This window comes from Megachile rotundata, chromosome 7, assembly GCF_050947335.1.
Source record: "Megachile rotundata isolate GNS110a chromosome 7, iyMegRotu1, whole genome shotgun sequence".
Taxonomy (NCBI): domain Eukaryota; kingdom Metazoa; phylum Arthropoda; class Insecta; order Hymenoptera; family Megachilidae; genus Megachile; species Megachile rotundata.
The window spans coordinates 6033748-6060998 of NC_134989.1; the positions used below are offsets into that span (position 1 = coordinate 6033748).

At 31.5% G+C, this 27251-nt stretch overlaps 3 protein-coding genes across 10 annotated transcripts; 1 reads left to right on the top strand and 2 right to left on the bottom strand.

Moving 5' to 3' along the window:
• Nucleotides 1–342: 342 nt before the first annotated feature.
• LOC143264753 (uncharacterized) lies at nt 343–6658 on the bottom strand. Of its 7 annotated transcripts, XR_013038677.1 has the most exons (3): nt 4548–5496; nt 2153–4393; nt 348–1252 (listed from the first exon to the last, which is right to left on the bottom strand). XR_013038677.1 is itself a non-coding variant. In XM_076533232.1 (2 exons), the coding sequence occupies exon 2, from the start codon at nt 4373–4375 to the stop codon at nt 2753–2755; it is 1623 nt and encodes a 540-aa protein (XP_076389347.1). In that variant the 5' UTR covers nt 4376–4393; nt 6534–6658; the 3' UTR covers nt 343–2752. The 7 variants fall into 7 exon arrangements, 6 of the variants coding, with proteins under 6 accessions (XP_076389347.1, XP_076389346.1, XP_076389345.1 ...); XM_076533232.1 differs by lacking the exon at nt 4548–5496 and adding an exon at nt 6534–6658 and having other exon boundaries at nt 343–4393; XM_076533231.1 differs by lacking the exon at nt 4548–5496 and adding an exon at nt 6491–6658 and having other exon boundaries at nt 343–4393.
• LOC100878841 (xylulose kinase) lies at nt 6187–22403 on the top strand. Of its 2 annotated transcripts, XM_003699497.3 has the most exons (12): nt 6188–6322; nt 8412–8494; nt 9280–9433; nt 10349–10528; nt 13051–13152; nt 15812–15943; nt 17898–18051; nt 20196–20340; nt 20793–21082; nt 21222–21319; nt 21899–22039; nt 22118–22403. In XM_003699497.3, exons 1-12 carry the CDS (start codon nt 6269–6271, stop codon nt 22187–22189), a joined length of 1605 nt encoding a protein of 534 aa, XP_003699545.1. In that variant the 5' UTR covers nt 6188–6268; the 3' UTR covers nt 22190–22403. The 2 variants fall into 2 exon arrangements, with proteins under 2 accessions (XP_012139767.1, XP_003699545.1); XM_012284377.2 differs by lacking the exons at nt 8412–8494; nt 9280–9433 and having other exon boundaries at nt 6187–6322.
• A 795-nt stretch (nt 22404–23198) lies between these two features.
• On the bottom strand, nt 23199–26860 carry Sf3a1 (splicing factor 3A subunit 1). Its single transcript, XM_003699496.3, has 11 exons — nt 26576–26860; nt 25988–26318; nt 25746–25905; nt 25397–25678; nt 25208–25318; nt 24907–25078; nt 24097–24780; nt 23963–24024; nt 23779–23886; nt 23540–23713; nt 23199–23454 (listed from the first exon to the last, which is right to left on the bottom strand). The coding sequence occupies exons 1-11, from the start codon at nt 26688–26690 to the stop codon at nt 23353–23355; spliced, it is 2301 nt and encodes a 766-aa protein (XP_003699544.1). The 5' UTR covers nt 26691–26860; the 3' UTR covers nt 23199–23352.
• Nucleotides 26861–27251: the final 391 nt, after the last annotated feature.

A 27251-nucleotide genomic window follows, 5' to 3' on the forward strand; every position in this document is an offset into this window, starting at 1 on the left:
TGTTTCTTTGCGCGTTAAACACGCATTCAACTCACTGTCAAGAGACACGCGCCACGAGATGGCCTCTGGCAAGAAACGATCTTCGTTAAAAATTTTGGGTGATTTGGAAATTCAAGTCATGGGATCTTGAAGATCTGAGAAGTTGGAAATTTGGGGTTTAAGTGTGCAGGAATTTCAAATTTTCAATTTCGAATGGTGAATTTTGGAAATTTAGGGAATTCAATTATGCAGATATTTGGAAATTTGTAATTTTATAAATATAAATATTTTTAAATTAGATTTGAAAATTTCTAACTTTAAAGGTTTGTGAATTTGATAACTTGTAATTACGGAAATCTATGAACTTTTAAATTTAGAAATTACTGTTTTTGTAAATTTGGAGACTTGAAGATTTTCAATTTATAAAATAAACTTTTAAATTTAAACTTCCCAAAGAAAGTACATGATCTAAACGGTCTATGTTCTATTAGCAATGAAAGTTAAATGTTCTTTGATTATAAAAATGTTTCAAATCTGATGATTCTCGCACACTTCATTATGACTTGTACAAAGTGTAAACGTGAATCTCGCAATTAACCTATGACTTATCTACTCGTTCTACTTTCAAAAATTCTTGCAATCTACAAGATTAACCTCTTTCCGCAGACCAAAAAGAAACAGCAACGTCCGGAATTCCGTGTCAAGCGAACCCGTAAGGCACGCCAAAGTTTGAACGAACTTTATACGACTCTACTGAATATAAACTTGGACGTTACAACACAGCTCTCCTTACACAGTCCCTTGATCAATGACCTAATATCGTGCAACGGAAGGAGAAAATATCCCGTCTCATAAGGGGGTTAATTTGTAGCTCGATAAAAATAAATCCCCTTCGAATGTCGCGAGATTGAATTGGAATCAGACAGCATAATACTTTCACATTTTACAATAGCCGAGTTACAGCGTAAGCGGAACGTTCTCCAATGGGCTTTCTCGATAATTACATTTCAGGTTCGTGTCGCAGGATCAGAAATCATCGTGTGTCCCCGTGGATAGAAAGATCGAAAGAAAAGCTTTGCCAAACGAGGAGCGAGCCGAGCCAGCGAAAGTTTCGCTCGATTGGTTGTGTGTCGACCAGTCGAAGAAGGCATCGGGCGTCCGAAACTGCCCTGTCTCGACGCCATTGCTGGCGGCTCCTATGCGTCCTCTCCTCGAATCTCCTTCCTCGAGTTCCCCTCGACGCCGCAAACCGTCTCGGTCCATCCTGGCGTCCCTTAACCCAAACCATTATCTGTGTATCACGATTATAGGGCAACGGGACCGACAAACAGGCTTGGGCCAGACCCCCTGGCACCCTCGTCTCATCCCTCTTATTTCTTGCTCTCTTCGTACGTCGTTACGTGTTTGCACACTCGCTAGCGTGGTAGAATTTAATAGGGAGAATGATGGCTAGTAAATTCGCAACTTTTTATGACGATACATTTTTATATTTAGATATTTACAAAACTTGAATCCGGAAATTTTTGAATTTAAAGATTTGGATGTTCAGAAATATAGACATTAGGAATTGGCTGAATTAAAAATTTACGAATTTCGGAATTTAGGAATTTAAAAGTTTAGGGGATTTGAAAACGTGGAAATTTGTAAATCTGGGATTTGAAATTAAAAGCTTAGGTATTTAAAATTTTTAAAATATAAGAATTTGAAAATGTTGGAGTTTGAGAAAAAATATGAAAAGTTGCAAATTGAGAAATATAGGAATTTGTTTGTTTCTATATTTTTGTCTGTTTATATGTTTCGCTATTTCAGAATCTGCTAATATAGTAATTGACAAATTCTTTAATTTAACAATTTGGAATCTTGTTACTGTACCAATCACCTCTGTCCGTATCCTTATTGATATATTAACGATAACAGCTCGGTATCATCGACGTTTATCGATAAATAATCAATGCTAAGATTAAGCTCACTGAAATTCCATCTAGAAAGGATTAAAACCTATCCGTCATGCGAACATGAATCATAGCTCAGTTATGTTCGTTGGTTGGTTTCAAGAATTCAACGAGGAGCTATGGAGACCGAGGGTAGCGTAAAAATAAAATGCTCCTCGGAACCCAGGCCATTATACGGTCCGGGCATAAACTGTATCCGAAAAACAATTATCAAGAACTACCTCAAAACCATAATAATTTGCGGCAAGTATCGTTCCTGTAATGCATGGCGTTGTTTTTTCCTAAAGATGAAAACGAGCAGCCGTGGGCGAGCGTGTAACGATGTCCGATACTGGGTGGTAGTCTGCTGCATCACGGTGCAATCAGTAGTAGCAACAACTATGTGATGGTAGTGTGTCGAGAAGGAGGAATGGAAGTGTGAGAAAGAGGAAAAACGGTAAACGCAGGGAGGAGAAAGATTTTTAAGTTAGTAGATGCTGAGATTTATTTGTGTAATCGTTAACTATTGTGGTTTGCATTCGGGGACGATGTAGGCAGCTATAAACAGTTTCTTAATTGCTTTGGATTTTGGGTTTTTCGGTTTTGGGGAATCTAATTTGAAAGTTTTCAAATTCACAAATTTACAAATTGCGATATTAGAAAATCATGTAATATGCTTTCATATTTTCAAATTGTGAAATATTTGAATTTTGAGATACCCAGTTTTCAAATTCATCAATTATCATATTTTATATATTCTGTGCATTCTGTCTATTTTGTCCATTTTGTCCATTTTGTCCATTATGTTCATTATGTCCATTTTGTTCATTTTGTCTTTTTGTCTATTTTTCTATTTTGTTCATTTTGTCTATTTTGTCCATTTCGTCCATTTCATCCATTTCGTCCTTTTTGTCCATTTCATCCATTTCGTCCTTTTCGTCCATTTCATCCATTTCGTCCATTTCGTCCATTTCGTCCATTTTGTCCATTTTGTCCATTTTGTCCATTTTATCTATTTTGTCCATTTTGTCCATTTCGTCCATTTCGTCCATTTCGTCCATTTTGTCCATTTTGTCCATTTTGTCCATTTTATCTATTTTGTCCATTTTGTCCATTTCGTCCATTTCGTCCATTTCGTCCATTTTGTCCATTTTGTCCATTTTATCTATTTTGTCCATTTTGTCCATTTCGTCCATTTTGTCCATTTTGTCCATTTTGTCCATTTTGTCCATTTTGTCCATTTCGTCCATTTCGTCCATTTCGTCCATTTTGTCCATTTTGTCCATTTTGTCCATTTCGTCCATTTTGTCCATTTTGTCCATTTTGTCCATTTCGTCCATTTCGTCCATTTTGTCCATTTTGTCCATTTTGTCCATTTGGTCCAATTCGTCCATTTTATCCATTTTGTCCATTTTGTCCATTTTGTCCATTTGGTCCATTTCGTCCATTTGGTCCATTTTGTCCATTTTGTCCATTTTGTCCATTTCATCCATTTCGTCCATTTCGTCCATTTCGTCCATTTCGTCCATTTCGTCCATTTTGTGCATTTTATCTATTTTGTCCATTTCGTCCATTTCGTCCATTTTGTCCATTTTGTCCATTTTGTCCATTTTATCTATTTTGTCCATTTTGTCCATTTCGTCCATTTCGTCCATTTCGTCCATTTTGTCCATTTTGTCCATTTTGTCCATTTGGTCCATTTCGTCCATTTCGTCCATTTTGTCCATTTTGTCCATTTTGTCCATTTTGTCCATTTGGTCCATTTCGTCCATTTGGTCCATTTTGTCCATTTTGTCCATTTTGTCCATTTCATCCATTTCGTCCATTTCGTCCATTTCGTCCATTTTGTCCATTTTGTCCATTTTGTCCATTTTATCTATTTTGTCCATTTTGTCCATTTCGTCCATTTCGTCCATTTTGTCCATTTTGTCCATTTTGTCCATTTTATCTATTTTGTCCATTTTATCTATTTTGTCCATTTTGTCCATTTCGTCCATTTCGTCCATTTTGTCCATTTTGTCCATTTTGTCCATTTGGTCCATTTCGTCCATTTCGTCCATTTTGTCCATTTTGTCCATTTTGTCCATTTGGTCCATTTCGTCCATTTGGTCCATTTTGTCCATTTCGTCCATTTTATCCATTTTGTCCATTTTGTCCATTTTGTCCATTTCGTCCATTTCGTCCATTTCGTCCATTTTGTCCATTTTGTCCATTTCGTCCATTTCGTCCATTTTGTCCATTTTGTCCATTTGGTCCATTTCGTCCATTTTGTCCATTTTGTCCATTTTGTCCATTTTGTCCATTTTGTCCATTTGGTCCATTTTGTCCATTTTGTCCATTTTGTCCATTTTGTCCATTTTGTTCATTTCGTCCATTTTGTCCATTTTGTCCATTTTGTCCATTTTGTTCATTTCGTCCATTTTGTCCATTTTGTCCATTTTGTCCATTTTGTTATCTTCATTCATTTTGTATTATGTAATTACCTGTAGATTTAAAAAATTATATTAATTATTTTCCTTCTTATATTTCATAAGTAAATAATTAAATTAGTTCCATTGATATGCAAGAACCAATTAAAGATTTATAATTATCTTCTCAATTAATTTCCATTAAAATACTAGCATATACATATAATACCTTAACGCAATCTTTTAATTAAAATTCCATAATATTAAGTACATATAGTTCCATCACGTTTCGGTGATTTCTTTTTCGCGTCAGTAGAATGTCGTAGACGCGTATATGCAGTTTGTGTAGTCATGAACTAAACCGGTTTAAAAACCAGTATGGCGAATTCTACATATTAATGTAAAGAAATTTACTTCTATTTTAGACTGTTCAAAAACACGTATCGAAATAGATACAGTTGTTTTGAATAATTTTCAACTGCAAAACATGTTGCATAATGTAGCTGATTCATAGTGTGCACTGCAATTTATAACATGCATCGAATAGTAAATATTGTAAATGCAAAAATAAATCTAAAATATGAAAAATATTTGTAAAAATCTGTCGAAGATATTTATGAAAATCTTTTACTTCGCGTTATATCGCCGCGTGGTATATAGCTGCGTATTCTATCGCTATATGACTGCGTGGTATACCGCCACAAATTTTACAGCTACGCATTACATCACCATGCGTTGTATGACTATGCGTTATATCGTCACACAATACATGATTACGTATTATATTGCCACATTCAGAAAAGTTTTAATAACGAAAATTAAAACAACGAAAAGAAATTAGTTATTTTTTCGTATACATCTGTACCATATTCGTCATTTTATTATCTTGTAGATTTCCTTTATTTCATAATTCTAGCTACGTTAGCTTGATTATGTGTTACAGGAAAAAGCATGCATTGTATTGTACATTACCACTCAAAATTTTATAGTACTATATATAATATAAACATAGTGCATTTAAATATCAAAATAAAATTATCAAATTATAAATACGCTTTAAAACAAGAATTAAAATTAATTATAATTAATTTATATTAATTGAATATTTAAATATTTGATAAGTTAAAAATATGAAATTTTTGAGCTTTTAGATTTCCAAGTTTGAAAATCTGGAAAGCTGAAAATTAAATATTAAATAAAATTAAATTAAAAATTTCTGCTCACAAATGCAAATTATAATCATTGGTTTGACCAGTTAAAATCAATAAAATGTAGTTTTATTATAATAAAAATATATGGTACAAACTTTTGTGCAAGCGTGTACTAACCGAAATAAATGCTGCGTAAAAAAGATTCATAAGTGCATTAATTAGAGCGTCTTTTATATTCAGTCTAACAATCGTTATAAGTCATTCAATTATCTTGTGAGAAATTCACAGGTATATGAAGATAATACGATTATCATGAACCACCTACACCATAGATCCGCCGGTAAAGAAATTCTACACGCTCCAGTATCGACGGAAACTTAACCTCACTATCGTGGAACGTCAACTGTACATTCAGTCACACGAAATGTCATGGGAATGTCTTAAAGGACAAGTAACGTTAAGAATACCGACATTCGTCGAGCGTTAATCTGTCTTACGCAACGAAACAGACTTATATTATTAATAATAACGATAAGATTACTCCCGTTTAGTCGCGTTGCGTCGCGTAATGAACGCGAAACAGCGCGTAACGATGCCTCCTCGACTTGTGCTGAGAACGAGCGTAGACCACGTACGGACTAGAACGTTCATACATTAGTTTCTTGTGAATCAAAGTGGCGTACGGTCACACGGTGAAACGAACGCGTTATTCGAACCTGCTTGTTCCACTGCTGTCTCCGCAAGCTGTATTCGTTCCACGATTTCGTCGCGTTTCGTGACAGTTTACGATTACCGAAATATGGGCACTGATTCGAACGGGACATACTTAGGGCTAGATCTCAGCACGCAGCAGGTAAATTCTTAAAAATTAATTCGTAATCTTCTACTTGTTATGATTCATATGTTTCTGTCTAATGAGTAATCTCTGTCGAACGTCACATATCCTCATCGTACAAAAAAACCTATGGTCGACACGAGTCATGGGTGACAGCTTGACAAGGTCCATTTCTCTCGCTCTTACTTTCCTCCAAGACGTTTATCTTTATTTGTGATCTTTCTTGTACCGGTTTTAATGCTTCACGTATCACGTAGAAATAATTGATGTAATTGTACAGTAGCAAGTCACAGAAAGTTGACATTTGTTGCTTTCAAGAGTTATTTTGTATCTTTATGATGCTACCTTACTGGCCCCTGCCGTATATCGTTCAGTGCGCATGCGCGCATTTAAAGCGCGTTTATTTTGAACTTACCAAAGAAAAATTGTTATTTAGAACGAATATTTTATTTAGATGCAGCTTTTTTTTATACAAATTCCATTTGTTTTTAAAGATTACGCAAATTTGTATTAGATCATGTATTTCAAGCTTAATGTGTATCTAAATCTTCATTCTTTTATCTTAAATATACATATATTTTCTAACAAGAACAGCTACTCTTGTTTTAAATATAAAATACTTTTTAAGATGTGATATTTAGAGCATATGTTTTAATTATTCTCTCCTATTATGCAATAAAATTTAAATTACTTTTAAATGTTTTCTTAACATTTTATCTTATCTCTACAAGCATATGTAACAGAAATAATTAAAAAAATGTTAATGTATACTCTGTGGAGGAATCTGTTTTGAAACGAATACGTAAGAGAATATAATTTATTTATAATTCATAGAACTTATAGTAATAAATTTGCTGTAATTTACCTTCGTATTTGGAAAGACATGTAAATACGGTACAGCTTATTAAAGTGATACATAAGCTCATCTTTGCTGATAGATAATAGTTTCGCAGTGTGTGACGCGCGTGGACTGGGTCACAATTATCTACCGCGACGATAACATTACGATAAAAGTGTGTATTTCTCCGTAGAGAAAAACGCGGAACACTAAAGCATTAGTTCAAAGAATAATTAAAATTGCCTAATACTTACGAACATTTTTCCACGCTCTGAAATCATTAAAGTTCCACTTTCATAATTCTCCAAATTTTCAAATTTTGTAGATTCTTTATTTCTGATATTTTCAAATTTAAAGCTTCCACTCTTTTTTGCAATTCTCAAATTAAAATATTGCCTAATTCCCAAATTTTCCAAACTTTCAAATTTGGTGAATCCTAAGATTCCATTTTTTTTAAATTCCTAAATGACCAAATTCTCAAATTTTTGAATTTTTAAATTCTTGAATTATTGAATTATTGAATTATTGAATTATTGAATTATTGAATTATTGAATTGTTGAATTGTTGAATTGTTGAATTGTTGAATTATTGAATTATTGAATTATTGAATTATTGAATTTCCAAATTCCCAAACCCCTAAATTTCGAAATCTCCAAATTTTGCACTTTTCAAATCTCCAAATCCCCAAATGGCTAAATTCCCAAATTTCTAAAACCACAAACTTAAATTCCCCAAATTTCCAAAGTCTCAAAGTAAAAAATTTCCAAGTTGCAATTTTTTTGATGAGGCCAAACTCAAATTTCCTAAACTCCCAAACTGCAAAATCTCCAAATTTCTCAAAATCTAAAATTTCCAAATTCCCCAAAGTACACTTTAGAAAGAAATAATTCGTCTCATCCTACAATTTGAAAATCTCTGATCTTTCTATTAATAATTTTAATATTCCAAAAATTTTTCTCGAAAACTCCGCAAAGGTTAAGAACCACTGCCCTATTAAGTAACAGATGTAGAACTGCATATTTGTGATCGTGAAATAGTTGTTTACACGTTCGCACGATAAACTCACCAGAAGACATCGCATTGAATTTCAGATTTCGCATTAAATTTATAATCGCGTTTTGTAGGGTAGCGTAACTAATTAACTATATCTCCAGTAGAAACATTCTTGTTTTCTCGCGTAGATATACAAGATTAGTGGGTTAATAAATTAAAGACAGTTTTGGATATCAGGCAAAAAAGTGATTAACAAATATTTTTGGCCGTTGTAGTTGAAAGCGGTAGTCGTTGATAATAATCTCGCCGTTCTCCACGAAACCAGTGTACAATTCGACAATGATCTGCCAGAATTTAGGTATGTTTTATAGTTATGTCCCGATGCGCTTATGCATGTAATATTAATTTTTTTTTCTCGTTTATTTCAGTCCACTAAATTTTGCATCTTTTCTCAAACTTTCCTCGCCAGATTTGATCTTTTGAAATTGCATTAACACGATTAGTTTGTAATATCCGACGGAACACGACTTTTTCGTTTAATTACGTCAAGATTCGTATAAACAGATTTTAATATAATATTTAAGCAGAAACCGATTTAGAAGTAAACGAATTGCTTATTCTTGAAGAGAGAATCGATTTGCTGCTCGGGAAGCGTGGAAATTGCATTTATATTTTTAGTGATTTACAATGATAATTTATATGTAAATAATGAATTGCATATATAAGGTCTCTTACTACATTCTTACTCTTAATTTTAATCTTACTCTGAATCTTAATCAGTTTAATATATAAATTATGTTGTTGACTACAATGTTACTAATTAAGTTTAAATTGTGTTCTTAATAAAGTTATTTTTTAAGTCTTTTTAAAGCAACATCAATGATATAAAAATATGTAGTGAGGGTAACGTTAAATATTTAAAACATTGGATAAACGAATAAATGTAGCAAGCATGATTCTCTGTTTTTATCTTGGTTGGTAAAAAGCACAAGTTTCAACAAATTATCATTAAAAATATTGAAACCAGATATAGTTCATTTTGCTTCAGATTGGGGATGATTCTTTTGGCTTAATGGTGTCTATTTTAATAAATTTTCTCGTAATGGATCATTTCTTGATCAATTAAATATCACATGATTTTAGAACATACGGAGGAGTCGTTCAGAAAAAGGAGGAGCAACATGTGGTGGTGGCACCCACTTTGATGTGGGTTAAGGCCTTAGATATGATTCTCGATAAATTGCGAGTATGTGGTGTCGATTTTAGCAAAGTGGTCGCCATTTCAGGATGTGCACAGGTAAAAAAACATAACTCTTTAAACAATCAAGTTACTACAAACGTGTAGAAAATTTGATAATCCTTTTTACTCTTATGTGCGTAACTGACAATCTGGGTGCTCTTTTCGTTATTATTTTTAAACGTTTTTTATGTTCTTAGACAAATATCGCGAATCAGTAAATTAGTAAATTGGCAAATTGGAAAATTGGTAAATTGGTAAATTGGTAAATTGAGAAATTGGTAAATGGGAAAATTGATACATTGGTAAATTGATAAATTGAGAAATTGGTAAATGGGAAAATTTATACGTTGCTGAATTGGCAGATTAGTAAATTGGTAAACTTGTAGATTAGTGGATTGATAGATTGATACATTGATACATTAATACATTAATGCATGGATACATTGATACCTTGATATATTGATATCTTTGTACATATACATTGATACATTGATACATTGATACATTGATAGGTTGGTAAACTCATAAAATGATTATTTTCAAATTTGGAAATCGATATTTGATATTTGTACAATATATTACGGAATTTTCAGCTTTTTGAATTTTCCAATTTCCAAGTTACTAAATTACTAAATCATTAAATTTGAAAATTTATGATTTCTCTGCGTCTTAAACGCTTTATCACTGTTCGCAATATGAACACCTGTGTCCGGCTCCTGTTTAACAGGCACTTATTTACCCAGCACTGTTCGAACTAAGCAATCACCTGTAAAAGCTTTCCCGAGTGTAATGACAAAGTAAAGATAAAATAAAATTATCACAGAAAAATCTTGTTTCAGTATGTATACATATATGTATGTATAACAAAAATAGAATTCGTACAATAGAACACGTACAGTTTTTAGCGTTTGAAAAGAATCGAAAAGTGTATGTATTAAATGATAACGTTATCTTTAATAATTATAATTGTAGCAACATGGCACAGTTTACTGGGGCAAGGGCAGTCGAAATCATTTGCAGCGATTGGATCCTGCAAAATTTTTACACGAACAGCTCCTCACATCTTTTTCGGTGACACAGTCACCCGTGTGGATGGATTCCAGCACGACTAAGGAATGCAACGTTTTGGAAGAAATCGTGGGCGGCCCTCATGTATGTTTTTTTATTTTATAGAAATTCAAGTCTTTGTTTCTCTCTTATTGAGTACTATGGAATGCTGCAACTGTTTCCCTTTTTTTGTTATATTTCTGATTGCATGCAAAATTATTCTATCAAACTAGGATAGATTTTAATCATAATCTCTATTACAATAATATATGTAATTTTAATAATAATCTCAATTTTGGTAACATTTAATTTTAATAATAGTCTCAATTTTGGTAATTTTTAATTTTAATAATAGTCTCAATTTTAATAACGTTTAATTTTAATTATAAAATTAGTCTAGATTTTAATCCTAGTCTCCATTATAATAATATATGTAATTTTAGTAATAGTCTCAATTTTGGTAACTTTTAATTTTAATAATAGTCTCCATTTTAATTATAAAATTAGTCTAGATTTTAATCATAGTCTTCATAATAACAATATATGTAATTTTAGTAATAGTTCCAATTTTGGAAATTTTTAATTTTAATAATATTCCTAATTTCAGAAACATTTAATTGTGATAATAATCTCAATTTTTGTAACATTTAGTTTAAATAATAGTCTCAGTTGTACTAGCATTTAGTTTTAATGGTAGTCTCAATTTCAATGACACATTTAATTGTTCAAACATTAGTCATACAAGGTTTTATACATATAATCAATTTAATTATCGAAGTACCACCATTTTCTTTCGTGTCTCATTTTTATTTTCACATGTAAACTTGCATTACTAACATACTCCTATCTTATAAAATAAATAAATGAAATTAAAAAATCTATTTAAATTATAAACGTATACATTTCTTTCACAATTTTTAAACATAAATGCATTCAGTTTGACAGTCTATAAAATAATTTATTCGGACAATACAAACAGTAGTCTTTCTTACTTTTAAGAAAATAATTTTATTCCTTTTTCATTACAAAAATATGACAAGAAAGATTTTTGCCTCCACTGACTTTTTATAAATTTTCTTCTAGTTTGAATTAATTTTCCTTGTATCATAGAAAATATCTCGAAACGCGTTACCATTCAAGAATTTGTTAATAATAAACGCATGGCATTTCTCAGATATCTTCAAACGTAATTTCCATGAATATTCATGCATGAAGGAGAATTAATTTGCAATTTACATTCGTTGCAAGACCCACCAGTATAGCTTTTATCATAGTTTCTGATCTTATTGACACGGAACATTTTTTTTAAATTCTCGTTAACTAAAAAATGATGGAAAAAAAGAAATCTTTAGAAGGGTATCGTCTCCACTTTTTTTTTATTTTTTCAATCATTTGAATTCTGTGTCGCGCAGATTCGATCTTTTTGTACAATCGATCAAGCATTTTATTGACTTTGTTTCTGACCATTAACAATGGAATTGCTGTTAATTAATGTCCAAAAACGTCGCGCGACTTCATGGATCGACGCCATGTTTTATAGACTAAGATAAAATCAGCCAAAAAGAAAGATAATTTTTCGTTACAAGATTTTACTGTTATATTTTATTTAATAAAATTCATGATTTTAAACACATGGACGTATTCAATAAGACAAACACAAATTTTAATTAAAAGAAATTTTCGAGTAATTTTTGCGTTAAAGAAACCTTGGTATCCTTTTTAAAAATTGTAATCTTCTTTGTAAATTCTCGTTTTAAATATAAAACAAAACTTACAATATGTAAGCATAAAGATAGTGGTCACAACTGTCGATACAAATAGTTTTAAACAATTATTAATCTAATAAAATTCGGTTTCTTTTATACGAGGAGTTATCATTTTCTTAAATATTGTATACAATAATGTATTGTCGTATATAAGAGTTCGATTTTGAAAAATTGTTCTACAGTCCCTGGCCATTGAATTACCACTATAAATTTTCAGCATTTTCCACGTTTTCCGTAAAATTAAAAGACCCGTTCAAATTGTAATTACATAATTTATTAGCTAATATCATGATACACTATTACAGTACTGAACATTATTAACATGTTAATATCTTGTATTTCCACCCTTTGCTTTTACCCTTTCTTTTTATATCTTTTTTATATTTTCACTACTTTCCCAAATATCTGTTATTCTTTTTAACTCAGATAATGAAGTTGGAGGGTTGTAAACTAGTCTTTTGAGTAGGCAAATTTGACCTCACACGCTTTCGACACTCGAGTCTAAATGCACAGCACTTAATCACTCGTCACACAATTTATTATCACGATAGTAACAAATTGCTATGCATGTATCGTTATCAACGAATTCAGTAATAATTTGCGAAATAATGTTATAGCCATAAAAGTAAAATTTTCGTACGTGGTTCTAATTCGATGGCCAGTGTACAACTTCCATGATCGTACTACAAATTCGATCACAAGAATCGTGTCACTAATACAGTATCGTAATCGTAGTACAGTTTCAAAGCATACACTTCAAATGATCTTATAGAATCATTGAACTACCTCACAATTAACTCATTCACTAATTACCACAATAATCAATTGTCTTCGATGCGAAATTGTTGCTGTTGATTGCAGAAATTGGCGGAGATAACGGGATCTCGAGCGTACGAAAGATTCTCAGGACCTCAAATAGCAAAAATAGCTCGCAGGAGACCGGAAGCCTACAACAATACTGAGGTATTTTAACTAATTTAAATGTTCATGGTATTTTAACTAACTTAAATGTTAGAAAAATTTTAACTTAAATGTTCATGGATTTATTCGACAAAAAAAAAACTAAAAACAATTGAACGAAGTATATAATACATGTAGCCCTATTTCTTCACTTCTGGTTAAATAGTCGTCTAATTCAGTTATTGGTACTTCTACATTAAAAATCTAATTTACTAGAATATAGTAAATAAGCGAATGAATAATATTTTGGTTTGTAATTAATACACTGCGGATGTTTATGCATTTATGATGTAAATGTCTGCAAAATATAAATAAACTGTGTAATCTACTCATAAGTTAGATCCACAATCTGTAAATTACATAATTTATGTTTATCTTGTAGACTTCGATATATCAAAAACGGACAAACATTCGCGGTCTAATAATATGTCTATTTAGGAAAAGTTCTATTAATTTGTGAGTACAGTGAAGAATAAATATACTTTCCCTAAAAAGAAAACTGTAAACAGCGGTTTAAGGAGCATTCCATAAGACTGATTTCTTGTGAGATTTTTGAGGATTTGAAAAATTTTAAATGTGTTAAGAGTTAGAAGACATGGAAATGTATAGAGATTTAAAAATTTATGAATATGGAAATTTAGAAATTTAGGACCTCAAAATTTTGGTACTTAGGAATTTAGGGACTTATAAATTTCAGGAGGTTGAGATTTTGGTTTATAGGAATTTGACAGTCTACAAATTTCAGGTCAAAGAGATTTTCAGATCTAGGAATTTGGGAATCTTTAAATTTGAAGATCTAGAAATCTGGGGTCGCAGAAACTTGAAGAACCAGGAATTTAGAGACTTATAAATTTTGGAATTCCGGACTTGGGAATCTAGATACAATATATGAGAATTTAGAGATTTAAGAGTTATAAATTTGGAAATCTAAAAATTTGGGGAACTTGGAATTTCTAAATTTCCAAATTTCAAATCTTAAAAATTAAAAGATTCAAATATTCAAAAACTTGAACATTTAGAAATATAAAAATATACAATGAATTTATAAACTTCCAAAGTAATATATTACGTGTTCTTATCCTAAGAAAACCACCATTGTGGACATACTATAAAATATTAGATATGAAATCTCAAACTTCCTTATTGTGCCTTATATACTATTTTACCCCCAAAATTATAAATATGCACTTGAAAACAGTGCATTGTATTATGAATTTGCTTACCGCAAGATTCACGGAATCCAAAATGGCGGATCTCAAATTTCCTATTCTAAATTACGAAAATTATTAAGAAGTTTTTATCCAAATGTAATTGTAGCCTTTGTCGAGATAAAAATTCATCGTACAATTTGCATATTATTTATACTTAGTTCATTTTCAATTTTAATACAAGTGATCATTAATCGTCCATAAATCCAGACTTAAAGTGCCAATAATTAAATAGTGTACCCTACTTTGAATTCTGCGCGAGGAGGCTCATTAGTTTCACAGAAATCGAATAGCGAACTAACGTGGCTGATAAGAACGATTACTGTTGCCTGTTTGAACTGTTCTCTTCAATAGATACCGTGTTGCTCGATGTCACTCTATTTAGGTCGTTCTTATTGCGATTGCAGAAAAACTGCTGCCATTAAAGATTAAACGGATAATACGGTGCGAGCGTTGGAAATGTTGCTGTTAAAGATATTTTGTTAAATTAACGATTGCATTTTTGAGATATACATATGATCGTGGTTGGTAAGACTGTTTCTACAAAATTTCGTATTTTTATGACTGCGTTCTACCTATCGCTTACTGATAACGCAATTAAATGCTAATGTTAGAGATATGCAAAGGCTGCAGTTCTGTTGAAAGTTTTCGCTTTATTTTGATTTTACGTGTGAAGTATGAATCAAATTAAATTAAATATGCAGATTGGACGAACTTGATAAGGATCGCAGATATAGAGATTAAATTTATTTAGTTAATTTTACATTATGATATAATTATATAATTACAATTATTATTTTATTTATATAATTATACACTTGCAATTATTATTTTATTTATATAGTTATATAATTGCAATTATTGTATTATTAACATAATTATACAATTCAAGTTAAATTTAATTAAGTCTTACACACATCGTATCTGCGTCATATAACAGACGAATTTTTATGGATTAAAGGTTTGTTACTTTTCGTTTAATCAATCAAGAGTTTCAGTCTATCACAAGATCTATAATGCAATTATTATAATTGTAGTATATTACATTATTTGTATGTGCTACAAATTGTAAATACAATTGTTTGTATGTATCACAGTTTGTACAATTTATATCATACATTAACATTGATTTATACATATATACATTGTCAGTGAAATTATGCATTATTTGTTATCTTGTTCAATTCTTATATTGCAATAAGAACTGTATTATTAAGAATAATTTTAGTTTTATTTTTTACTACTTTATTAGTGTGTGGAGTTTGATTATTGACAATATAATCCCTACAAGAATGAGGGATTAATTCCTAAATTAATACTACATAATACTGTTTGAAATTAACAAATATAAAATTAAGATTCTTATATATTACCCACAACAACTAAGAAAGAAATATTATTTAGACAAATTTTATTTTCCACATAAAAATATACCTATTTCTGATTTCTTCCAGCGAATCTCTTTAATTAGCAGCTTTGTGGCGTCTTTATTTTTGGGCGACTTCGCGCCCATCGATTGGTCCGATGGATCTGGAATGAACTTGTTAAATATTCATACGAAAGACTGGGATGAAGTGTTGCTAGAGGTAATATATCACCGATCATTATAATAATCGATTGATAAATAATTAATCATATCCAATTTCAATTTCATGAGATAACACTATGTAAAACCGTTTTACAATAATTAATATTAATTCAAGATGCATGTAGATTATTTAAATTTGCTTTCATTCTTGTGTGTATAAATCTTTTCAATTTGCATTTTTGCAAATCTTGTTCTGCACGTCAAGACAAATAAACAAAAAACATATTAATATCTATGGTATAGATACATCTTTTTTGTGCAAGAGAATTGTTCGATTATACTGAATCAAGTGTGTAGTTAAACAAAAACTCTTTTTTAATTTTAAATATAACTACGGATGTAGAGACGTAGAGGTACAGGAATGTAGCAGTATCAAAAGATAGGAACATGGGGACATATTGCTATCAAGATATAGGTATATCAAAACATATCGATGTACTAGTGTTTCACAACTAGTGTAGAACCTGAAATGGGGAGTAGCTGACGTGATTATGAATAAGATTTCCCTTCGCAAAAATGGGGTTTGAAGCTTTGTTTTTGAATTATTAAGGAAAAACATGGACCAATCAGAGCGTGAGTTTAGCGGCGCGTAGTAATTCGACGCGTAGTAATTCAACGCGTGATAATTCGACGCGTGGTAATTCAACACGTGGTAATTCGATGCGTGGTAATTCCACGCGTAGTAATTCGACACGTGGTAATTCAATGCGTGGTAATTCCACGCGTAGTAATTCAACGCGTGGTAATTCGACGCGTGGTAATTCAACACGTGGTAATTCGATACGTAGTAATTCGACGCGTGGTAATTCAACGCGTGGTAACTCGGCGCGTGGTAATTCGACACGTCGTAATTCGATGCGTGGTAATTCCACGCGTAGTAATTCAACGCGTGGTAATTCGACGCGTGGTAATTCAACACGTGGTAATTCGATGCGTAGTAATTCGACGCGTGGTAATTCAACGCGTGGTAACTCGGCGCGTGGTAATTCGACACGTCGTAATTCGATGCGTGGTAATTCCACGCGTAGTAATTCAACGCGTGGTAATTCGACGCGTGGTAATTCAACACGTGGTAATTCGATGCGTAGTAATTCGACGCGTGGTAATTCAACGCGTGGTAACTCGGCGCGTGGTAATTCGACACGTCGTAATTCGATGCGTGGTAATTCACCGCGTGGTAATTCCACGCGTAGTAATTCAACGCGTGATAATTCGACGCGTGGTAATTCAACACGTGGTAATTCGATGCGTGGTAATTCCACGCGTAGTAATTCTACGCGTAGTAATTCAACGCGTGGTATTTCGACGCATGATAATTCGGCACGTGGTATTTCGACGCATGATAATTCGGCACATGATAATTCTTCCTAGGTAATTCATGTGGGTATCTGGCAAATTAGAAATATATGTCTGAATATAATACACAATAACTCATTTCAACGTTTGAATACATACAATCACTTATTATAAATAAAATAAATTATTTTCTTGAAAATTTTTATAAATCATTATAAATTATTTTTATAAATCTTGTGAAATAAAAGGAACCATAATTAAAAGAATGTAATTATATTAAAATTGAAAAAGAGTTACACTACAGTTTTCTTTCATAATTTATACTAACACTTGTTAATCAAACCTGCTTAATTTACGATCACAATTTAACGATTAATTTATGTAACAAAAATTTAAAATAATTCTAAATTATCTTTTTAATTATCTTCGCATATCTCAGCACATGATATTTCAAGAAAAATTAAACTATTTAATTATTATCATTTTTTAAAGTTGTCAGAGAAAAATATTATAGCAACAAGGTTAAATGCTAAACCTATGTAAAACGTATATTTCAGAACGGGTTGCGTTAGGATAATTAAAAACATTTCGCTTATCTAAATTATATATTGCATGTACTTTTTTCAATATCCACAATCGAATTGCTGTTTGCTCAGGCTTGCGCTTCAGGTTTGAGAGAAAAGCTAGGTAAACCTGTTTTCTCGTGCAGCGATATCGGCCCAATTTCATCCTATTTCGTAGAAAGATTCGGCTTCGACGAGGCATGCAGGATAATTGCGTTCACGGGTGACAATTCAGGTTCTCTGATAGGTAAGCGATACTGGTACAGTCGGCAGCAAAGCTGGTTTCTCCGAGGGAAATTTAAAAACCTCCGAGAAAATGCCACTCACTTTTTTAAATTTAATTGATACATTTCCAGATTTCCAAGTTTGGAAAATTTAGAAAGATTTTCAAAGTTTAGAAATTTAGGAATTTGAGAATTTGAAAATTTAGGAAGTATTCTAAAATTTGACGAATTGGATATTTAGAAATTTAAGAACTTGGAAATGTGGAAATTTAAACTTAAATATTTAAATAAATTTAAATATGGAAATCTAAAAAATATGAAAATTTCAGAATTATGAAATTTGATCATTTGGAAATTTAAAACCTTGAAAACGTACAAATATAGAAATACAAAAATTTAGAAATGATTTAAAGATTTTCAAATTTACTACTAATTTCGAAATTAAAAAATTGTTGTGTTCTCATATTTATACTTATCCAAAGGTAGTCTATGATGCATTCAAGTGTACTCCGGGTTTCATGTTAATCCCACGGTTTCAGACACCGACATATTTCGCTTTGAGGCGACAGTATCAATTTATACGCACTATTTCGCCTCCTGACGACAAGTTTTGATCCCGAACGTTTGATCTCTCATGAATATTCACGCAAATAAGGTTTCCAATTTGCCGCGCAGACTTTCGACTCCCATGGTAAATGATTTATGAGGTTTTTCATTCAAACAGTAACTTGCGATCTATCGTGTTAAGGGAACCGTTAAATAATTTTCGTGTGGTTTGGTATTCTGATTTTATCATTAATGTACAGAAGTATTCGATAATTTCAACGAAATTTTGGTAGAAATTCTATTTTAGCAAATCTATTTTATTTTACTTAATTTTCCTTCATTTTATATTGTTTTATTTTTTATTATATTTACATTTAAGACTATGATTCCTTACTAAGTTTCTTTGCTTATAATTACTTAATATAATAATTATTATTAATAGAAATAACTTTATTTACAGTTGTTTCAAGTGTTAATCAAATACAATCAAATTTTTGTAATACAGTGCACCTGTAACGCTACTCACTCCTGCAGCCACCTTACGAAACAAAATTTAGAACAATATTTGCAGGGTATGAAGTGTACAATAAATATTAGTAAAGCAAATTTTGAAAACAGTTTGTTCTCTTGGCAAAGTCAAGGTCACCTTGGGTTTTTTAAATAGGAACATACATTTTTTTTTATTCACAGCTTTAGAGGACATCGAGACGAATTCAAAACACATATTACATGATATTTTTATTAACATATTACTCGATTTACAGAAGAGGAAATGTAAAGTACTTAGCTTTTGACTTTAATAGTGTAACTATTATTTGATTCCGAAGAGATTACTGAATGTAAACACGCGACTAGAATGCAAGAAAAATGCATTTTATTTAATTACATGTTCAAAATACATGCCGCCTTCCATCACGTAATATTCCGGTCTTTTACTTCACATTTCCACTTCTATAAATCGAGTAATATGTTAATAAAAATATCATGTAATATATGTTTTGAATTCGTCGCGATGTCGTCTAAAGCTATGAATATAAAAAATGTATGTTTCTATTTAAAAAACCCAAGGTTACCTTGACTTTGCCAAGAGAACAAACTGTTTTAAAAATTTGCTTTACTAATATCTATTTGCACTTCATATCCTTCAAATATTGCCCTAAACTTTTTTTCATAAAGTGGCAAGTGGGAGAAAAATCGCGAGTAGCATTACAGGTAACACCCTGTATATTTATAAAATATTAGCTTAACTTATAAATCTACAAATACACTCTATTTTACAAGTATCAATAACTTCATATAGCAACATCGCTAAAAATAATACAATCGGTAATTAATCCTCCAAAACGAAACTTTTGCGAATCTTCCACGTTAGACCATAAAAATGCTAATTCCCACGAACCGGTTTCTTTCACGCTAATGTCGAATACCGGTATTTTAGCAAATTGCAACAAACTTAATAGCGTATAAAATATGTCGTAATTCTATTTAAACAAGATTACATTTCAAAACATATCAAAATTTCATACGGAATTTGTCACAAGTTAAAATTAAATTTATTGCGATAATGAAATAATGTCAAAAATCAGATAATATTTATTATAATTCGTTTATTGATGTGTAGGAATGAGACTGAAGGAAGGAGATATCGCTTGCAGTTTGGGAACGAGTGATACTTTGTTTTTGTCATTGAACAAACCGAAGACTGTCTTGGAAGGACATGTATTCTGCAATCCAATTAACGAAAATGCTTACATGGCATTACTTTGGTAAATATACTTTACTTTGAATTTTATTTCCAACTTTCTTACTGAAATTTAACTTCAATCGATAAGAACACTTTAACCCTCTTTTGAACATTTTTTTGTTGCTTTACGACCATTGCTTAAAACGTGTTATTTTAGTAAAGGTTCTGCTGTTAACTGGCGGTTAAATTTTAGTTAAATCTGTTCTTGTAATAAAAAAACATGGTTAGGTTTTATTCTTGTAATAAAAAAACTTGGTCAATTTTTTGTTGCTTTACAAACATCACTTAAAACGTGTTATTTTAATAAAAGTCCTACTGTTAATTGGCTATTAAATATTTAGTTAAATTACAAAAAAATAAAATAATTTTTACTAAGAGATAAGAATAATTTCTACTAAAATTTGTGACGATATAACAAGAATACATATTGTAACGATATAATGCATTAGCAATATTTCAATGATGAATTTACAGTTTTAAAAATGGATCTCTAACTCGAGAAAGAATACGGGACACCGCAGCTCAGGGTTCTTGGCAAATTTTTAATGAGTTATTGGAAAGCACGCCACGTGGTAATTTCGGAAATTTGGCGTTATACTTCGATGCACAAGAAATATTACCGTTCGTCATCGGTGATCATAGATTCAACAAAGCTAACGATGAAATTTCGCGGTATAGCTCGAAAGAGGTTGAAGTGAGAGCTTTAATCGAAGGTCAATTCGTCGCGAAAAGAGCTCATGCTGAAGACTTTGGTTTTGTTATTGGTAAGATTATTTTGTAATTTTTCAGAAATAACTTATGAATCGATTATTCGTTGAAATTTGAGAAACAATAATAATTATGTAAAAGACTATATTTTTGTAAATTGTCAAACATTTGTTTTTATCTTTATATTTTTTATAGGGCCTAATACACGCGTCATTGCAACAGGAGGTGCGTCTACAAACAAAGCCATACTACAAGTGCTTTCCGATGTTTTTAATTCCCCGGTGTATATATCGGTAATAATTGATATTTATTTATTAAATAATATAACAAAATGTGTTAGTTTTAAAATTCTGAAATTCTGAAGTTTTGATATCCAAAAATTCTAAAATCTCAAGATTCAAGACTCCTAAAGTATAAATGTCCCAAGATTCTAAACTTTCAAAGTTTCTATGTCTTAAAAATTTAAACTCCCAAAGTTTCAATGTTCCAAATTTCCAAACTCCTAAAGATTAAATATCCCAAAATTCAAAAATTCCAAAATTTCTATGTCTTAAAAATCTAAACTTGCAAAGTTTCAATGTCCCAGGATTCCAAACTCCCAAAGTTTAAATGTCCTAAAATTCAAAAATTCTAAAATTCCAAACTTGCAATTTCCAAAGTTCCAATACTCTAAAATTTAAAACTTCATTCTCTAAAAGTTTCTTCTTCTAATAAATTAAAAGATAGACCTATATTTTTATCTACTATGTCAAATTACAGTATACATTACTGAAGTTAGCATGAAGCCCTTCAAATATGTTCCTCATTAATCCTCGTTGCCAAAATTCTACACAGTGTATGTTTGCTTAATACTTTGTATTCACTTCTAACAGGAGATAGCTAATTCGGCGATGATGGGAGCAGCCTATCAAGCGAAACACGGTTTGTTGCGAAACGAATGTAACTTTGATGAAATAACACGATGCTTGCCAGAACCGAAGCTAGTATGTCATCCCTACGATGACGCAGAATCAGTAAGTTAAAACCTGAGCACATTAGAACCTCTTCGCTTTTTTTCAATTCTTGAAAATAAATTTTCTTTGCATTTTCAGATATACAAATCGATGGTCACACGTTATCGGAAAATAATAGAGCAAATTAAAAAGAAAACAAATTCGAAGTAGAATATGTAGGTGATATTACATATTCAGATACAAGCATTTAAAACGAAGAGGCCTTCACAATGCATAATGTTAGCTTAAGAAAAGAAAAAAGATAGGAAAACATTCTCGCATTTAATGCATTTCTTGTTGATATTTTTAGATTTTTATACAACATTTTATGAGCATTTTTTAGAAGCTTTTAAGCTTTAAATATTAAAATTTTAATTGATTTGAATTTTAGTAAGTCTTCTTTACTTCCTTTTTAACCTTTAGAGTATGGAGCCTAGCTTGGAATAGTAAATGACAAAAATCGCTTAAATCCTACAGTAAAAATTTATTAGAATAGCCCTTAAAATTCATTTTCTGATATTTTATTATTATATTAAAATTTAACGTCTGTTTCTATAAAAATAGTACATTTTAGTAGTCTCGAAGCCCTCCATTCCGTACTCTAAAGGCTACAAAAAAAGTTTTTAACACGTTGACTGTCGTGGACGTCATCAGTGAGATTCAAATTTTGTACAGTCAAGTCATTAGTAGAAACAGGAGTTCAAAACTAAAGTAATGTTTCGAAATCTCAATATTCTAATCTTCCAAAATCGTAAAATTCAAATATTACAAAGTTCCAAAGTCTAAAATTAATTGTATGAATAATAATTATAATTAATATCTTAATGCCTTATAACGCATATTCACTTTGACTTCGTCAATCAACGTGTTAGAAAATAGTGCAACAAAAGCAGATTTTATTGCTGAAAAACATACTAAACATTAAACGTTTATATATTTTGCAACTGCTCTTCGAATATTTTATTAAATAACTAGTTAAATATCAATCGCTAATGCCTTACTGATAAAAGTACAAGGTAACCTAAGTGCAATTTTTAAAATAATAACTGAGCTTATAACTCGGAAACTAATTTTGTATTTGTATATTTATAAATTTTATTATATTATACAAGATTAATTTATTAAATGCTAACTTATTACAATTATGAAGTAAAACAGATAACTGTAATGAAGAATTAAATTTGATTCCATTTAAAATGTGTTTTATTTACCTTACAAAATTATAACACTGATTGCTAATATATTTTTTCAATTTTTCAGGAAAGAGAAAATTGATTTTTACATACAGACAGTGTAAAATTTTTGACATATATTTAAATATGTATTTATCTACTTTATTTTTTCCTACCACCTCTTTCCTTTGGAAATAGATTGATTACGTTACCAGATGTTAAATTGTAGTATGCGAGAGTGTTATTATCTTTGAAGAACATTCCCTAAAAAAACACAGCAAAAATATATTATTATTGAACACAAGATCGTTATTGAAAGCTTGTAAAAAATAAATAATTTATATTATACCTCGTACTGCAACTTCTGTTTGCCAGGTGGCATACCAGTTTGTTCATGAATTAGGGCTTTCATTGTGGATACAGTATCGCTTACTTGTAAAGTAATATTCAATGTCTGGCCATTCAATTTCCATTCTGCTTTCTCTGTCATCATTGGCACAGCTATACTCAACTGAACAGGACCCTAAAAAATAAATAATCATTTTTTAATAACTGAGAATCCTAAAGTTATAAACATGTATACCATACCTTGTTCCTAGCCAAGAATTGTTGTTCGGGTATTAATGAATCTTCCGTTCTCAATTTCTTAGTCTGAGGTTCTTCTTCCATTGGTTCATTAGGATGCTTCAATCCCATCTAAAAATATAATCAGATGAATATTAAAAACTATTTTTTACTCAAATATCAAATACTCAAAGTTAGGAACACTTACAGCGGACGTCATTGGTGGTTGCATGGGAGGTGGTGTTGGCATAAATGGCGACATTGCTGGTGCTGATAGCAAATAAATAAAAATATTAGTATAAATGAAACTATAATATACTTACTAAAAATTTATAAACTTACTCATAAGAGGCGGTGGCCGAATTGGAGGCATAGGTGCCATCATCATCATCGGTGCTTGTGGCATCATCGGTTGTGGAATACCCATAGTAGGCATACTCATGGTTGGAGGTGGTGGTGGTTGCGTTGGGACCGGTACAGGCTTTGGAGCTGGTGGTTTAGGTGGTGCTTTCAACGTAGCTTGAGGTTTCGAAGCTGCTGCAGCCATATGCGACAGTTCAGCTGCACGATTAGCGGGTTTTGGTCCGATCTTTTCTTTCTCTTCATCCGGAAGAAGTCCCTTGACTTTATGTATTTGATGAATTTGTTCTTCCAGAGTAATATTTGCTCTTGCAGCCCTGGTTGCTGCTTCCACACTCGACGTGTGACCGTCCCACGTGACTTTATCATCCTTCTTTTTGTCTTCTTCCCCGATCTTTTTACCGATGGCAGTTTCCTCATCACCGACACCGAAAATATCCGTACGCCTTTCGGCAAGTTGCTTCAAACTGGCTTCAATAGCTGTACCAGGTGCAAATACTGTTTCTTGAGCCAATTTGTCGAGATGTTTGTCTCTCTGTTCAACCCATCGTGGATCCAATAATCCAATTCGCATATGCTCTTGAACTTTACTTGCCGGTATACGTTCTCCCGTAATTGGAGATATCAAATACTCATCAGGCGCAGCAGGACGTGCAACTTTGCTCCCTGTAAAGATAAATATAATTTAATATGACTTACAAACATGATGTTTCTAATAACTGCGACAAACTATATTTTTGAAATGAAATCTGATCGTTTACTTTTGGGATACCCTGTATGTTGTTTACTTACCATGTTGTTTAGGATCATATCCTTTCTTTACAACAACATTTCCTGGTGTAGGAGGTAACGGTGGTGGCTGCATATTATTGCTATCGCGTGGTTTCGATTCTTTGACCTTATGAGTATCACCTGGCGGTGATACATCATCTTCATCGCTCGAGTCTTCCTCCATATCTTGCACCTTAAAATATAAACATTATATAGGTATTATATAAGTACATAGATATCTCAAATCTTGCACTTTTTTGAGTTAAGTTTTTGAACACGTACTTTTGAAATAAGTACGTAATATATGACAGAAAATACTTACTTGATTATTATCCTTTGCACGATCTTTTTCACCTTCTGTTCGATTTTGCATTTCATCTTCTCCTTCACTATCAATTTGCATTTCAACATCTTCGCCTTCTTCTATTCTTTCCTACAAATATAATTCATTGAGAACAGAAGATTTATAACTGTACAATAAAACAATGGAATATAAACCACATTTTATTACCTGCATTAGTACTCGAGCACCAACTTCATCTGGTGTTGTTGGTGCTGGGAAATTACCAACTTCAAATTGCTGATAATCAACAGTTTCAACTACAACAAAATCATGCCAATCAATTTGTGCATAAGCAACTCTTTCACGTTCCAGCTCTTCTTCTTCTTTCCGCCTTTGAGCTTCTTGGTATTTTAACCACTCTGCACGGTACTTAACTTGTTCTAAAATTTTGTCCATATTAAATGCTTCATCACGAAGACGTGGTAATAAATCTTTGGGAGGAATTAATACCTGTAAATTCATACCAGTTTAAATAAATAATTAAACAACAAGGTTTAAAGTGCAAAAAAAACCATACCTTAGTATATTGCTCTAAAAGTTTTGTGAAGTACTGAAACAATGAATGTTGAGGTCGTAAGAAATCAAATTGAAAATTTCTCTGTTCCCTATTCATCAAATTAGTTAAAAACTGACGACCATTACGAGCTACAAACTGAGCTGTTAACTTAACAATATCCCTAGAAAAAATGAACATTTAATTTATGATGCATCTTAATAAATAATTATGTATGATCCATAAAAATGAATCAAAACACATACAAATCCAAAGCTGAAATAGAAGGGGGATCAGCAATGAACTCAAATTCTGCAGGTGGATCTTTAGGAACAAATGGTTGCTCCACTTGTTTTAAAATTTCTTGCTGTTTCTGATGAGCTGCAAGATTCACTGCCTTTCCAGGTCCAGATCCTATTGATGGTTCTTGACCTTTCCCTTCCTTAAATTCTTTTACTTTATGTTGGTAATATGCATGGTATGGATCACCAAAATTCAAGAAATTAAATTTTGGATTTCCCAGTTCATTTTGTCTAATCCTTGATTCAAATTCTGGTCCATTTCTAGCCACAAAACTGGCCGTCTTGTCAACGATATCTAAATTTTTACATAAGGAAAGTTATGCTTGGATTAACTCTTACATAAATAAAGTATTCATATAGATGTAACATTGCGCTTTACAAAAATAAGCAACAATAGTTGTTCATAACCAACAACTATGAAAACAATTTGTTATGATTTAATAACTACATATTTATATTTGATAGTACAAGTATACTTAATTATTTACAAACAGATCTACAATAGCAGAGTATATTCTATCGATTCAATAAGAAAGCATTGTCAAAGGATACTTCTAACCTCCGGTGGAGGATAAATAATGCCCACAATCGGCTGAGAAGAAGGTGCATTATTTTCTTCTGTTTCAGTTGCTGGCGGTTGTAAAACCGCAACTTCTTGTGCAGGCATATTGCTCAATATGACCTAAGTCACTTAACTTAATATCTGTGTTAATATTTCTCGTAATTCATTGTACTCAAAATACTGTTTCGTAAACGTAACATAAACGCCACCATTTCACATCGCGTGGATCTGTGTAGATTAAAGTTGCATTTTCAATAATATTATAAGGAAATGCATCTAATACACATATATGAAAATAAACTATATTTCATCACTAGAGAGTGCATATCCACTCTGCTTACATATATGTGCATTGGATGCATTTTCTTATAATATTATTGAAAATGCAACTTTAATCTACACACATCCGCGCGATGTGAAATGGTGGTGTTTATGTTACATTTACAAAACAGTATTTTGAATGCCATGTATTGAAATGTTATTACTTCACGAAAAAGGGATTGTTTCTTTTCTACAAAAAGATAAATATAACATTTAAATAAAAAAATAATTTAATAAAATAAGTTGAAAGTTGTTTAATGTGGTGGACAAATTTGAGATACTTTTTTTTTTGTGCACATCCTTGAACTTTTTTTTATCATTTCAAAGGATAAATTTTGATTTATT

Bases quoted from the DNA above. Each gene is read 5' to 3' on its own strand.
- LOC143264753 (XM_076533232.1), bottom strand. From the start codon at position 4,375: ATGAATGAAGATAACAAAATGGACAAAATGGACAAAATGGACAAAATG.
- LOC100878841 (XM_003699497.3), top strand. From the start codon at position 6,269: ATGGGCACTGATTCGAACGGGACATACTTAGGGCTAGATCTCAGCACG. The intron at 8,495-9,279 runs GTATGTTTTATA...ACATGATTTTAG, and splicing joins AATGATCTGCCAGAATTTAG to AACATACGGAGGAGTCGTTC. The intron at 21,320-21,898 runs GTAATAATTGAT...CACTTCTAACAG, and splicing joins ATTCCCCGGTGTATATATCG to GAGATAGCTAATTCGGCGAT.
- Sf3a1 (XM_003699496.3), bottom strand. From the start codon at position 26,690: ATGCCTGCACAAGAAGTTGCGGTTTTACAACCGCCAGCAACTGAAACA. The intron at 24,025-24,096 runs GTAAGTTTATAA...ATTTGCTATCAG, and splicing joins TCGGCCACCGCCTCTTATGA to CACCAGCAATGTCGCCATTT. The intron at 23,887-23,962 runs GTAAGTGTTCCT...TTATATTTTTAG, and splicing joins AACCACCAATGACGTCCGCT to ATGGGATTGAAGCATCCTAA.